Source organism: Mustelus asterias, chromosome 8, assembly GCF_964213995.1.
Source record: "Mustelus asterias chromosome 8, sMusAst1.hap1.1, whole genome shotgun sequence".
Lineage (NCBI taxonomy): Eukaryota > Metazoa > Chordata > Chondrichthyes > Carcharhiniformes > Triakidae > Mustelus > Mustelus asterias.
Genome location: NC_135808.1, coordinates 82,671,674 through 82,685,925, shown reverse-complemented (window position 1 = coordinate 82,685,925; position 14,252 = coordinate 82,671,674). Strand labels below are relative to the sequence as shown.

Genomic DNA, 14,252 nt, shown 5'->3' with positions numbered 1-14,252 from the left:
CAGGATAGTGATTTGTTTCAGCTCAGATCTGTCAGAACATGGCATTTTCATTACCTCTGGGATTCTTTAAAAATACAAATGGTGCTATGCCCAGTTAGTAGAGAACTCATGTTGCAGGTTAATGCACTGCGTCAAATCTGTTGCTCTATTAATGATCTGGAACAAGGTTGTTATGAATGGAAAGTGACAGAAATTTGAAAATAAACATTAAATCTTACAAAGAAAGAATAAAATGGTGTGTATTTTTAAATCGCATTTTCAAAAAGTTAAAAGTTTATTTATTAGTCACAAGTAAGGCTTATATTAACATTGCAATGAAGTTACTGTGAAATTCCCCTAGTTGCCACAGTCCAGCACCTTTTTGGTCAATGCATCTAACCAGCACGTCTTTCAGAATGTGGGAGGAAACTGGAGCACCCGGAGGAAACTCACACAGACACGGGGAGAATGTGAAAACTCCAAAAAGTCAATGACCTGAGGCTGGAATTGAACCCGGGTCCCTGGTGCTGTGAGATAGCAGAGCTAACCACTGTGCCATCATGCCGCCCACAATCTCAGGACACCTCAAAGTACTTTACATCCAATTAAGTGAGGATACCATTGTAATATTGGAAATGAGAAAGTCACTTTCTGCATTGTAAGTTCCCACAGACAGCAATAAGATGTGACTAGATTAACTGTTTTAGTGATGGTTGAGGGATAAATCTTGTGGGAAAACTACTGGAGACATTGACAAAATTAACTTTCACTTGAAAGGCATGGGTTAATAGTGACAGTCAGCACAATTTGTTAAAGGCAAATCATGTCTGACTCATCTGATTAAGTTCTTGCAAAGTAACAGAGAGAGTTGATGAAGGTAATACAGTGAATGTTGCATGGAGACATTTAATAAAGTGTTCCATAACAGACTTATTCAGAAAATAAAAAGACATGATATTAAAGGGCTGCTGCTAACTTGGATATAAAATTGGTAAGCGATAAGAGGTGGAGAGCAGTATTGAATGAATGTTTCTCTGACTGGAGAGAAGTATGCAGTGGGGACACCCAAGGGATCAATGTTAAGACCATTTTGTTATATATAACCTGGACTTGGGTGTGGGAGGACAATGTTGAAGTTTACAGAACACATTACTGAAAAAGTGATGGAATCAGATTCCACTGCAACTTTTAAAAGGCAATTGGAAATCTACTTAATGAGGACTAATTTATAGTGTTGTGGGAATAAGATGGCACAGGCATGGGGCAGTATGTTGGTTCAGTGGTTAACACTACTGCCTCACAGCGCCAGGGACCTGGGTTCGATTCCCGGCTCAGGTGACTGTCTGTGTGGAGTCTACATGTTCTCTCCGTGCCTGTGTGTGTTTCCTCCGGGTGCTCCGGTTTCCTCCCACAGTCTGAAAGACGTGCTGGTTAGGTGCGTTGGCCATGCTAAATTCTCCCTCAGTGTACCCTAACAGGTGCTGGAGTGTGGCAACAAGGGGATTTTCACAGTAACTTCATGTAAGCCTACTTGTGACACTAATAATAAATAAACAAATATGGTGGGTCAAATGGTCTCCTTCTGCACTGTAAAATTCTATGATTTTGTTCTAGGACACTGGAAAAAGTTCCCTGCTCTTTTTCAACAATGCCTTGCGATCTTTTATGTCCACCTGAGAGCATATGCCTGGGTTTGACTTTTCGCCCAAAAGATGGCATCTCTGACAATACGGTGTTCCCTCAATGCTGTACTGAAGTGTCAAAGACGAAGGAGTCTTATTTAATGCTTTGGTTTGGGTAAATATTTCTCTGGTGTTCCTTCTGGTCTTTGTTGGGATTTGTTGAAACTCTGGGGACATAGTGTAAAAGTACACAGTTTTTCACTGAAGTTACAGTAGACAACTGATAGAATCCCCTCAGAAAGGGCACACCCAGAATATTAATCTTTCATTCTCTTTCACATGTTGGGCCTGCAGTGCATTTCCACCATTTTCTAAAACATTTCTTTGTGCACTCTTTCTTACTCAATCTTTTTCTCTCCCATTTAGACTTGCAGTCTGGCTGACATTTTATGAAGTGCAATGCAGCTCTCGGGAAATTATTTTCGCTGTCTTTACACCCAAATCTCCTGACTTTAATCTGTGGTACAGGGAAGGGCACTTGTTATAGTCTTATAAGAATATGTGCTCAGTTTGAAATCTGGAAAAACCTAACATTTATGGATGAATAGTTGTGTAGTCAAGGTCATGCGCAGGTTGTGTCAATGAGGAATTTAAATGTCAAACCTTTGTAACCTCATGAATATTGGGAAGGTGATAACCAAATCTTGTCCAAGTCACTAACAATCGTTCATAGCGTAAAGTTAATTTTCCTGCGAAATACACAACTGATCTAAGTTATCCCTAGACAGACTTGCTGCAGAATTCTCAACTTCATGTTGTAGACTTTGGTTGGGCATTGTGAAAAAATTGTCCTCGAGGTAGATGGAATTATAGACATCCTCACAATGCTTCACAAATATTCATTGTATTAGAAAATGACCATACTGATCACAGTGGATATTTCTAAACCTTTTACAAATCCAGGAATTACTTCTTGTGGCCTTTGAAATCAGCTTGTTCAACAAGCACCCATTCCCCCAGGATTGAACTCAGAACTTACTCGCATGACTAACTTACTGCTCTGTCACTGTATCTATTGTTAAGATTACATTTATTTGCTGTTGAAGATAAGCAGTATACTTAATGTCAATCATGCAGAAAAGTCTTGGTCTCTGACATGCCTGCCTCCTGTCCCCTGCCACATTAGGCCACCAAAATTGCTGGGCAGCCTAAAACATGCTTCTCAGATTCCTGGTCCATATCAAATTAATATGGTGTGCCACATGTTAATCCTCTGTCAAGCAAATGGAAACATGAGAGGCTGATGTTGAATACTAAGTACAGAATATAAAATAAATACATTGCAGTTTACCCTTCTTGTTTCAAAGTTTGGCCAAGTTCAATTTCTGGATTTTTATTTTGCCATTTTAATTATGTTGGCAAATTCAAATTACTGACTAATTCAAATTTTATACTCAAAAATGACATTCAACTATCAGAGGCAGCAGTACATATAACTCCTGAACTACTCTAACTCCAGAATTTATTAACGCCCTGATTTTACATGTTTCTGAGCAGTGAATAGTGACTGAGCCCCATTGTAAGTCCAAACTCTCACAGATAATTTGTTGCAGGAATTGAAGCCAGCGATCAGTTTCTATATTTAGGTCTGTTATCCCCTTGACAACAGCTCCAAGAATAAACCTAACTTTGCATGAACATGATACACAGTTCTCCCATTGGCTGGCAGCTTCCAAGTACTAGGCAGATTTTGTTGCAGGTCAGTAATGAACCTGTTACCACATTCATCATACTCACTGCTCACGCAGTAGGTGTGCAGGAGGGAAATACTCTTCCTGCTGCACTTAACGAGAAGAAGAAAGAAGGAAAGAACTTGTATTTATATAGTGCCTTTCAGGACTTCATGATGTCTCAAAGCACTTTACAGCCAATATAGTTCCTTTGAAGTATAGTCACTGTTGTAAAGTAGGAGACTTTCTGTCTAGTCTTTTCCTTCCCACACCTAACTTTTAAGAACATTAATTCAAGCTGGAGTATGACTTCATAGATGCTGGCAACCTTCTAGTACTTCAGTGAAGTGGTGATTTTCATATGTGAATGTTGATAGGATATTCTACAAAGGAAGGCATTACACCCAAGCCAAATACTGCCTTCGCCTGGCAGGTAACTGTGGCCCTGGCTCATTTTTCTTCTTCTCAATCAAGGGATAATAGGTTCAATCATATCCCGACTACCGGCTACTAGCACGAGCCCTAATTGACAATAAGCATCAAATCTACAAGATACGGTGATTTTTCACATGTCTATTGATTATCCTGTGGTTTTTGACAGAAGGAAAAAGTTCTAAGGGGAGCCCAGCCTCCTCCAAAGCACCAGGCCATAAAGAAAGTCAGGTTAGATTTTTACGTTGAGTAATTTCATTAATTACCAGGGAGAAGAATCATTTGGCTACCCTTCTGCACTACCAGGAGCCTCATCAATGAGGCACAAGGTGGAGGTCTGACAGTAGACTGCTTGGATGCTTACTCTGGCATATTAGGAACAACTGGTAACTGGATCATGCTTCTCATGTAACTGAAATGCATCACAGTGCTTAATGAGGAAAAAGGTGGATATTGAGAAGGATGAGAAAGAAGTTATGGCGGGGGGGGGGGGGGCGGTGCTGCAAGGCAGAGAAGACCAAAGGCAAGGTAGAGAAGTGTCTTTATGATGATTTTGAAGGGAATTTTATTGAGGACCTTTTATCCATATTATATTTTTCTCCCCACTTACCCCATCATGAATAAAGCTTGGACCATTCTTTGCTCCTAAAGGTGTAAACAGATGACCTGCATTAATACCTATATCAGTCACTAGGAAGTGCACAAGCAGTATACAAGGTGATTTTATTATTTTTTCCATTGTGGAGAAATTGGCACTGAGATTAGGAAACCTGCAGCATTTGGGATGCAAGTTCCTGTTTCATTGTGATGCACATTGTGACACCAGCCTGGTGTCCCACTGCATCACATATTAATGAATGAGGACCATGGTGTAGTGTTCTTTTAGAAGTCATAGAAACCCTACAGTGCAGAAGGAGGCCATTTGGCCCATCGTGTCTGCACCGACCACAATCCCACCCAGGCCCTGCCCCCATATCCCTACATATTTACCCGCTAATCCCTCTAACCTACGCATTTCAGGATTCTAAGGGGCAATTTTTTTTTTTTAGCATGGCCAATCAACCTAACCCGCACATCTTTGGACTGTGGGAGGAAACCGGAGCACCCAGAGGAAACCCACGCAGACACGAGGAGAATGTGCAAACTCCACACAGACAGTGACCCAAGCCGGGAATCGAACCCAGGTCCCTGGAGCTGTGAAGCAGCAGTGCTAACCACTGTGCTACTGTGCCGCCCCTAGTCCCAAATTAAGAAAGGAGGAGGAAAATGGTAGGGGAAATGTGATTGCAATTCAAGTTCTCATGGTTTCTTTTGATTAGTATGAAAACTGATTAGAAAGCCAGAATAACAATAGTAGAACAAATTACATGGTGAAGAATCGGAGGGTCAATATTGCTTCTGCAACCAATGCTACATGAAACAAAGTGACTGATAATTCATGTCCTCTGTTGATGTAGGACATTGCTATGTGCAAATTGGTTGTCATATCTGCTGAACATACTGTTTGCACTTCAAAAGTAGTTAATTGGTTGTAAAGTTGTGAAATCCTGAGGACATGATAAACTGTTTTAACTTCTTCCTTCATTCACGAGCACCTAAAATGCAGGCACATTCTTGATGTAACCCTTCACTTAAATGTTGCATTAGAGTGTTGGCCTAGATTACTCATTCTGGTAATATGGGCTATGTATTGGACATTCATCCCATTTACACACGTATGTGCATCACATGTGATCATGCTACCCAATAACAATTATTTTTTACTTGGAGATGCTGACATAATACTGAAGCTGACTAAATGTGTCTGGGCTATACCACTGAAAATAAACCACCTGGATTCACAGCCTATTGGTGAGTTTCAAAAAATAAGCCTGGCCCTCATGACTTTTTTTTAACTAAAATATCAAGTATACATTCTCAGTCCTAAAATATAAAACTTCGAAAAAAAACAACATACCACAACGGTTGCAATACCCTTCATGGCTCCTTCTAATGCCTTATGACACAATGTGCATATTATGGCTTTTCTCTTATTAAATGATTCACAACCACCACCAGCACACCCTCCATCCCAGCCCCCACCACCCATTAATGTTGATGTTCAGTTTTTAATCTTTATCTTGTTGAATAATGAATAAGCAGAAGCTTGACACATAACCAACAAATAATGTGACAAACTCTTTAATAGACCAGCAATGTTTTTTTTGGTATTTACCAAGTGTTTGGATTAATTTGGATCTCAGTAAATGAGACTTGTGCGCAAGCATACAGGAGGGAATTTTACCTCCCGGAAGGTTTCCTATGGGAAACCACGGAAGGTAGTTTCAGACCCACCTGGTGACAATATGAGACCATGGCAATTTTAACAGCTGGGACTCATTACCATGCTGCGCTTCCACTTTCTATCTGTTCTGGGCAGAGAGCAGTTGCTGGCCTCACACAAGTTGGCAAATGTAGATAAGTGTAAGGAAGTGGTCCTAGGAGAATTTCACTGTAGGGAATGTGGTGGGTAGTGGATTGCATAGTGTGGGTAGAGGAGTCCAGTACAAGGCAGAGACCTAACCTTTCCCTATGACAGAAGCACTCCTGCTCCTCGCCCCAACAAAGGAAAGTCAACTACAGGGCCTCTTCACATTTCGATCCTCCTCAAACTCCTGTTAAAATGTTATTAAAATCAGTTTAACAATCATCAGACCCCATTCTGAACATGTTAATTGAGACCCAAATGGTTTTGTGCCCTGCTGAGAAGAGCAGGTTTAAATCAGACATGGTAGAATCCAGTTTGCCCTTCAGTTCATAAGTAGCCTGGGCATTTTAACTGTCCACCCGATTAGGAGGGTTAAAATCTCCACAGGTTGCAAAGGATCTGATACAGTGACAATCATGGCCAGGGATTACATGTATAGCCACCACACCACTGGGAATTGGACACACATGCAGGACACGAGTGTCAATTAGTTGGCAACGAACTGGTTCATATGTCGCCAATAAACTAATAGGCATGTTGACATTTAGACCACTTAACCACTGTTGAAAGGGAATGAATAATCAAAATGAACAGAACAAAAATGGAACAAAGTCATAAGACAATTACAATTGAGACACAAGACCAATTTTTAAAACAGATCGGGAGTCAAGGGTGCAGATTCTTTAAAGTAATAGGGAGACTGGGTGAGATGCCACTTGTGGCAAGCAAAGGGGGCATGGTGCAAATCTACTGGTAAATTCTGCAGATTTGCAACTCATGCCTTACCTCTTAATCCTGGCCTTTTAGGCCTCATTTACATGCTCTGACTCTAACTCCTACTTGAAGGGAATGGCATCACTGTGGTAATGGGACCCTTGCAAGATAACTAAACATTTCGGGGTGGATAGGTCCAATTCAAATGCTTAGATGTAATGAAGCACACTGGCTGTATAACCGGTCCTTCACTGTAATCTTGTAACAGAAGATATTACCTATGACAGCTGAGAAACCAGGCAACACATGGGCTGGAATTTTCCAGCCACTCACTCCCAAATGCTGCCTCAAGCGAGGACAGAGATTTTGGCGCTCAGCCAAATCTCCATTCACTGCAGCGGGACCAGAGAATCCCACTGGATTACTGGTCATGCTGTCTGTAACAGATATCATCTTGCTTATATGTGGTCTATATTTTGTAATTCCCTCAAAACCATGTAGAGCACCGTATCTATAACAAGCCTCTCACCTTAACATAGATGGAGTACATATATTCCACACTTTAGGGAACTGAGATAAGACTAATCTGACCTCTTGCGCATCTCTCACTCTCTTCCCTTCTATCCACTTCAAAACCTACCACTTTAACAAAGTTTTCTTTCACCCTTGCTAATGTTGCTTTTTTGTCTGATTATCCTTGTGTAAACTGCCTTGGGACTTTTACCTAATGTAAAGGCATGATATCAATGGATGTTGTTGCTAATCTTTTCCTATAAAGCTTTCTGCTGGAGCACATCTGTACTCAACGCGGAGAATTGATATCAAACTTTATTTTTATTTTTCTGCATATACTGGCAGTTTGAGTTTAAGTTTATTTTTTAATGTCACAAGTAGGCTTACATTAACACTACAATGAAATTACTGTGAAAATCCCCTAGTCGCCGCACTCTGACACCTGTTCGAGTACACCGAGGGAGAATTTTTAGCATGGCCAATGCACCTAACCAGCATATCTTTCGGACTGTGGGAGAAAACCGGAGCACCCGGAGGAAACCCACACAGACACGGGGAGAACGTGCAGACTCCACACAGACAGTGACCCAAGCCGGGAATCAAACCTGGGTCCCTGGCACTGTGAGGAAGCAGTGCTAACCACTGCCACCATGTCGCCCATCATTGTAAATCTGAGCAAAGACAATCTCTATTGTAATCCTGTTTTCAAACAAAATACTATAAAGCAGATGCTAATGAATTATATAAAACAGAAGCTTTAACATGTTTTTCAAATGGGTTCTAAGCCGCAAGGGGTTGCTTTTGAAAGGTTTCTTCAATTCTGACTTAATTGCGGTATATTAGAAACTAGGGTCGGATCCAAGTTCTTCCCTAAATATCTCCTCAAAATCTACCTCATTGGCCAAGATTTTGGGGGATTCCTCCTGACATTTCATTTTGTGGCTCAACATATTTATTTTCAAGTACTCCTCTGACCAACTAATTAGGTTCTCCCAGGCTGGTAGGGTTAAATCAATGCCAGTGATGTTTATACTTTTGATGATTTATTTATATCACCTAATCAAGTTGCCAGTCGGTGTAGATAAAAAATATATATTTTCCCACTTTGAAACACAAGATATTTTAAAAACGTTTTGGCAGCCCAACTCCAGTTGGATATTAAATCTGACTAGGTTCGGACATCCACCTGGACAGTAAATCCTACCCGATATGGATATCTAGATAACAAGATTTCTTTTCACAGCGTCTGCAATATAAATGCAAACCACACTCCAGTTCCTACAAAATTGCTGCAGATACTTTACAGCCATTATCTTCATAAAGAACTGATAATTGAAGTTTGTTGGGGGTAACTATGGCTGGAGTTACATTAATTAAATCGTTTGGACACAAGTAATGACTGCATTTCATAAACATTACCAACTGATGCATATATTTAGACTATATAACCTCCTTTCCTCTTATTCATTATTTTCTTCCTTTTTCCTCTTTCAAATCTTTCTGGACCACCTCGAGCCAATAAGTGTCCCTATCTCTTTGCCAGTTTTGCTCTCTATTTGGTTGAAATGTTGTAAATGAGCAGTCTGGGATTCTTTCCTGTAGCATAACACTGACATGATACATCTTTGATACCTGTCTTTAGACAGCAAAGTTTGAACCTATGTCTTATCTCTCCCTGGTGATGCTTGTTAATTTTCCTACAAATCACCCTAGAAATATTGCAGTTTGAGATCTTGAGTAAAATACCCTTTCAATGCTTAGTTCACAGAGAAAAAGTGATGAAGTCTCCTACCCTCTTGTAGATGTCCTCGCTGCTGTCTTCATATTTCTGTTGTATTCGTTCCTCCAGAAAATAGATCCTGAGCTTGAGACTGAAGTTTTCTTTTTTCAAGTCATTTAGATGCTGGGAAAGAGTACGGTAACCATTAGACATGGCAGGTGACAAGGGTTGGGGGTGGGGGGGGCAATTGCCACCCCCCCCCCTCCCACTCAGTGTAGTAACATCTCAAAACAGACTTGAAGTAAAATCAAAGAAACATCGTGAAAGCTGTGAGGACTCTCTCGGCACAGTCAATGTGCCATCGCAGCTCACGTTAGGGTGTAGTGAAGGCCAAAAGTTTTTTTTTAATCTCAAGTGGAATGACAGGAATCTTGAACAGGCAGCACACTACATGACAAGTGGCACAACTGATGTAAGTTGATCCCAGTACCAACGAGAGGCCTTGACTAACATCACATCATCCTACTAGTTTCACATTGGCAGGTGCCTGCTTGTCTCCTTCTCCCTATCCAGAAGAATTTCAAATCAAGCATGCATTTTGAACTGCTTAAGAGTTTCAGAAAAAAACACTTATGACAAATAAATGTTCCAGCCATGTCCAACACTCAATGCACATTCTTCATTTTAAAAACGGGGTTGTGTCATCTGAGTCCTTTAAGCTAAACATTTATGAAAACTTCATTTTAGGCTGAATATAAAATCAAAATAGCACGGATGTTAAAAATATGAAATAGAACAGAAAATGCAAAACAGGTCAGCATCTAAGGATAGGGAAAGAATTAATATTTCAGGTTGAGGACCTTTCCTCTGATAAGGGAAAAGTTCTGTATAGTTTTTAAGCTTTTAATACACTTGTTTCAAAAACAGTGCTTATAACATTAACTTCAAAGAGTTACTGTGAACCAAATGTATGAAGGAGGTAAATTAACATTAACTGAAATAGTTAGTAACCTAAAGTGTTTCAATGATTTAATTATTTCAAGTGCATAGAAAGACCAGGATGCAAAAGTTGACCGTGGGGAGAGTGCATGGTCCTGCAACAACTATGGCCTAGCTGCTTATAGCAGCTGATTGATCGACACTAAGACTGAATAACTCATTCTAATTGCTTCTCCTGATGTTAAGAACAGGCACTATTTCAACTTTTATCTACAGGTAGGAAGAAAAAATATGATAAAGTAATGATAATTTCTGTGCTGCTTTGATAATTAAAAGTGATTCAGATGGTTATATATGTTAAGGTTATGTTAATTATACTGTTAAGATACACAGGTGCAGAGTATTGTTTAATATAGGTAGGGAGTGGGGAAAAGAATAGTGGTGTCCCAAAAATGCAGCTGAGCACTGGATCCCACTAACTGTAAATTTGCCACAGCATGGGGGGTATTTCCACAAAATGGCTGAAGTTGCAAGGCTCCAGCTCCCAAGGGCTTGGGGCAAATATTGAATTCCTTCTGGGCAGGGGTACACTCAAACCCCTGTCCACCACACATTGGAGCCACCTCTGAACCAAGTGTGCCGCTGGGGCTGAGCACCACTGTTTTAAGGTGTAGTCTCTCTTTATAAAAAATTTTCAGCTCACCCATGCCTGCCACAGGATGATTTACCATCTACTGTGTTGCGATTTGAGCCTGGAACCCCACAGTATTGACCTAGGTTACCAGTTCAGTGACCTACCTCCACTTCCACCCCCTCCCTGGGACACGAAGGCTGAAGTGACGAATATTCACAAACTGATCAATGTTCTTCACTTGTAAAAACATGTTGAAATCCAAGCTTACCTCTTGTCTCAATGATGGCAAAGATGGCAAATATTGTAACATGAGGTGAGCAAACATTGAACTTGCCTTTACTGATGTAATTAACCCACATAATTCAGTATGTGCCCTTACTTTTGTTTGTATCCTGAATGTCATCCCCTCAAACCTACTCACTCAATATGATCCCCTATGTTATGGTGGCCACAAAGGACAAGGGGGATCGCCGATTGATCTCCCCATGGATTTCAGGGGGTATGGACTCCTCTATTAAGTGAGTGGGGGCTCACCCAATGGAAAATGAGCCGCAGGGGCTCAAAACCCACTGCCTCAACCTAGACTGGTGTTCTGCAGGTCTCCGCACCTGAACTTGTGTGCTAAGCCGTGGATGCAGCTCTTCTCCACTTTGTAAACCAAGGGTTATCATGATAGAAGACCAGCCTTGGTGAGATTATTACACACTTCAATTTGCTCACAGTGATTCCTTCACTCGCTTTCATAAAATTCTTTTGAGCCTGATTTTTCAATAATCCATATGTATGCTAAGTAATCTCTTTAAACACAACCTACATCCCACATTCATTCACTTAATGACAAGCCTTTAGATCCAAAAGCTCAGCAAGGTCCAAAATTTTAAGTTCCCCCAGGCGGGTTCTGAGAGTGTAAAATTGAATGGACAGGATTCTCCCCACGAACCCACCTGCCCAAACCCAGATGCAATTTCACACTTAAACAAGCAGAGCCTCGGGCGGGAACCTTGCCTATTCATGTATTAGGATTCTGAAGTGACTGGCAGGAATGAGTAAGGTGGGGAAGTGATGTTTAAAATTTTTCCCATCTTGGGTGGGGTGGGGGGTTCACTCTTAAGGGCCATTCAGAGTTGGGGCACCCTCACATGTGGAACTTTGGAGCTTCAGTCTACCTTCTGTTGCTGCAATCATCCCCCCTCCTGAACCCCCTTTTTTCCCACCCTCCTTTTTGGATGTATGACTCCTGCTCTGTCCAAGACTGCAAGAAACTACAATGAGTCGTGAATGTAGCCCAATCCATCCCGCAAACCAGCCTCCCATCCACTGACTCTGTCTACACTTCCCGCTGCCTCGGAAAAGCAGCCAGCATAACCAAGGACCCCGTGCACCCTGGACATATTCTTTTCCACCTTCTTCTGTTGGGAAAAAGAAACAAAAGTCTGAGATCATGTACCAATCGTTCAAGAACAGTTTCTTCCTTGCTGCCATCAGACTTTTGAATGGTCCTATTACACATCAGGATGATCTTTCTCTACACCCTCGCTATGACTGTAACACTATATTCTGCATCCTCTCCTTTCCTTCTCCCCTATATACTCTATGAACAGTATATTTTGTCTGTATCACGCGCAAGAAACAATGTGTTTCACTGTATTCCAATACATGTGACAATAATAAATCAAATCAATCAAATCAAATCCAAGTTTGGAGGTGAAGACACTAAGTTAAGAGGGATGATATATATTGCAGATGGGAGCAGGATATTGCGAAGTGAAGTCGACAGATTAAGGGAGTGAACAAAATGTTGTAACTGGAGTTCAGTGCGGGGAAGTGTACCTTGGATTCAAATAAGATAAATCGGAGGCAAGAGTGTTACAAGCTGAGTAAAGGTGACACATATTTTAATGTGCAACCATGCACTGGGTTGACCTAATGATTGAATAAATTGGACTAACTTCGAAGACTGATCTCCAACATTTGATTTATTTATAAAAGGAACCTCAATTGGAACTGCTCGATTTTCTACCAAGCTGAAAATGACATGAAGAAATATCATTGTACTTTGATCTTGTTTAAGCTTAGATTAATTACTTTGCACAATAACTTATGTACCTAATATTCTACACAACCTCCCTAACTTCTATTTCTGTAGTATTTGCATTTGGAGTGAATGCTGTAACATCAACAAAGACTGGAGCCCAACATTCTATTTTCGCCAGATCAAAACAGATTCCCACCCTAAGAGTTTAAATGAGAGTCACCAGAGCACAGGACAGCTGTGAAATGCTCCATTAAAATCTCCAGATATATCTTAACATTGTGCACTATTTGCTCCTGACGTCAGCCAGTGCTGCTTCTGTCTGCGCACCAAAATGATCAGTAGATTGAATATCTGGTGCTAAATGTCTTTCATCTGACATATGTGACAGTATTTGGACTATTCTCTAACAACCTTTTGGTCCTACACTATCAGGTTATTACAGAACAGTTTATTAGAGGACTAGTATATGGTGATGTGAAATGCTGGGACACGGGTTTGCATCCAATCGCTAAGTTGCCAGCCCTGGCCACGCTGCTCTGGGAAGTGCGTGTTAAATTCATCATCAGCTGCTACGTGGATAGAATCCCACATATCAGTGTCCTTCCTCTCCTTCCTAAAGGTTAGTGGAGGGGGTTCCCTATTCACAGGGCATCTTTCTCAACCCTGGTCAAATGGCAACTCATTACTAAACAGCCTGGATAGTAATCACTGGCAGGCCATTTAACTGTGGTGGATACCACAACCCACCTCAATCCTATTCTCATCTGTTTTTATATACAGTATATATTGTATAAATGAAAGACTCACGACACTTCACTGAAAGCCCAGCCATAACCAATATGTCATCATCATAGAAGAATCATAGAATCAGTGCAGTATATGCCTATCAAGCCTGAGCCGACGACAATCCCATGTATTTACCCTGCTAATCCCACTGACACTAAGGGGCAATTTCTTAGCACGGCCAATCCACTTAACCTGTACATCTTTGGACTGTGGGAGGAAACCGGAGCACCAGAGGAAACCCACGCAGACACAGGGAGAATGTGCAAACTCCACACATGCAGTGACCCAAGGCCAGAATTGAACCCGGGTTCCTTGCACTGTGAGACAGCAGTGCTAATCACTGTGCACCCTTATGTCATGCCATTACATTCTGATGAGGATGTTAAGGAAAAGTTCTATTCTGACTTTGACATAGCCCTCACTGCCATTCCAAAAGAAGGAAAAACATCCTTCTTGGAGACTTTAATGTCAGGGTTGGCTGCGACTCTGAAGTCCAGAGCAGAATCATTGCCCTAAAATGGCCTGAATGAAGAGAGGAATTCCAAGTAGAGGTCAGGACCAATTAGGAAAACGTTCACCCATCCAATTCAATTTCAGAACAGTGGGATCAAATAAAGTCTGCTTTACTAGACTCCTGTGCCCAGACCATTGTGTTTGAATTTCATCAATAGCAGGCTGGTT

General features: G+C 41.1%; 1 protein-coding gene across 2 annotated transcripts in view; it reads right to left on the bottom strand.

Moving 5' to 3' along the window:
* pde4dip (phosphodiesterase 4D interacting protein) overlaps nt 1-14,252 on the bottom strand; it is a 425,654-nt gene that overhangs the window by 229,279 nt on the left and 182,123 nt on the right. For both annotated transcript variants that reach the window (XM_078218377.1, XM_078218378.1), the window contains exon 4: nt 9,250-9,360. In XM_078218377.1, the coding sequence (XP_078074503.1) occupies nt 9,250-9,360 (111 nt within the window). The remainder of the gene's footprint in view (nt 1-9,249; nt 9,361-14,252) is intronic.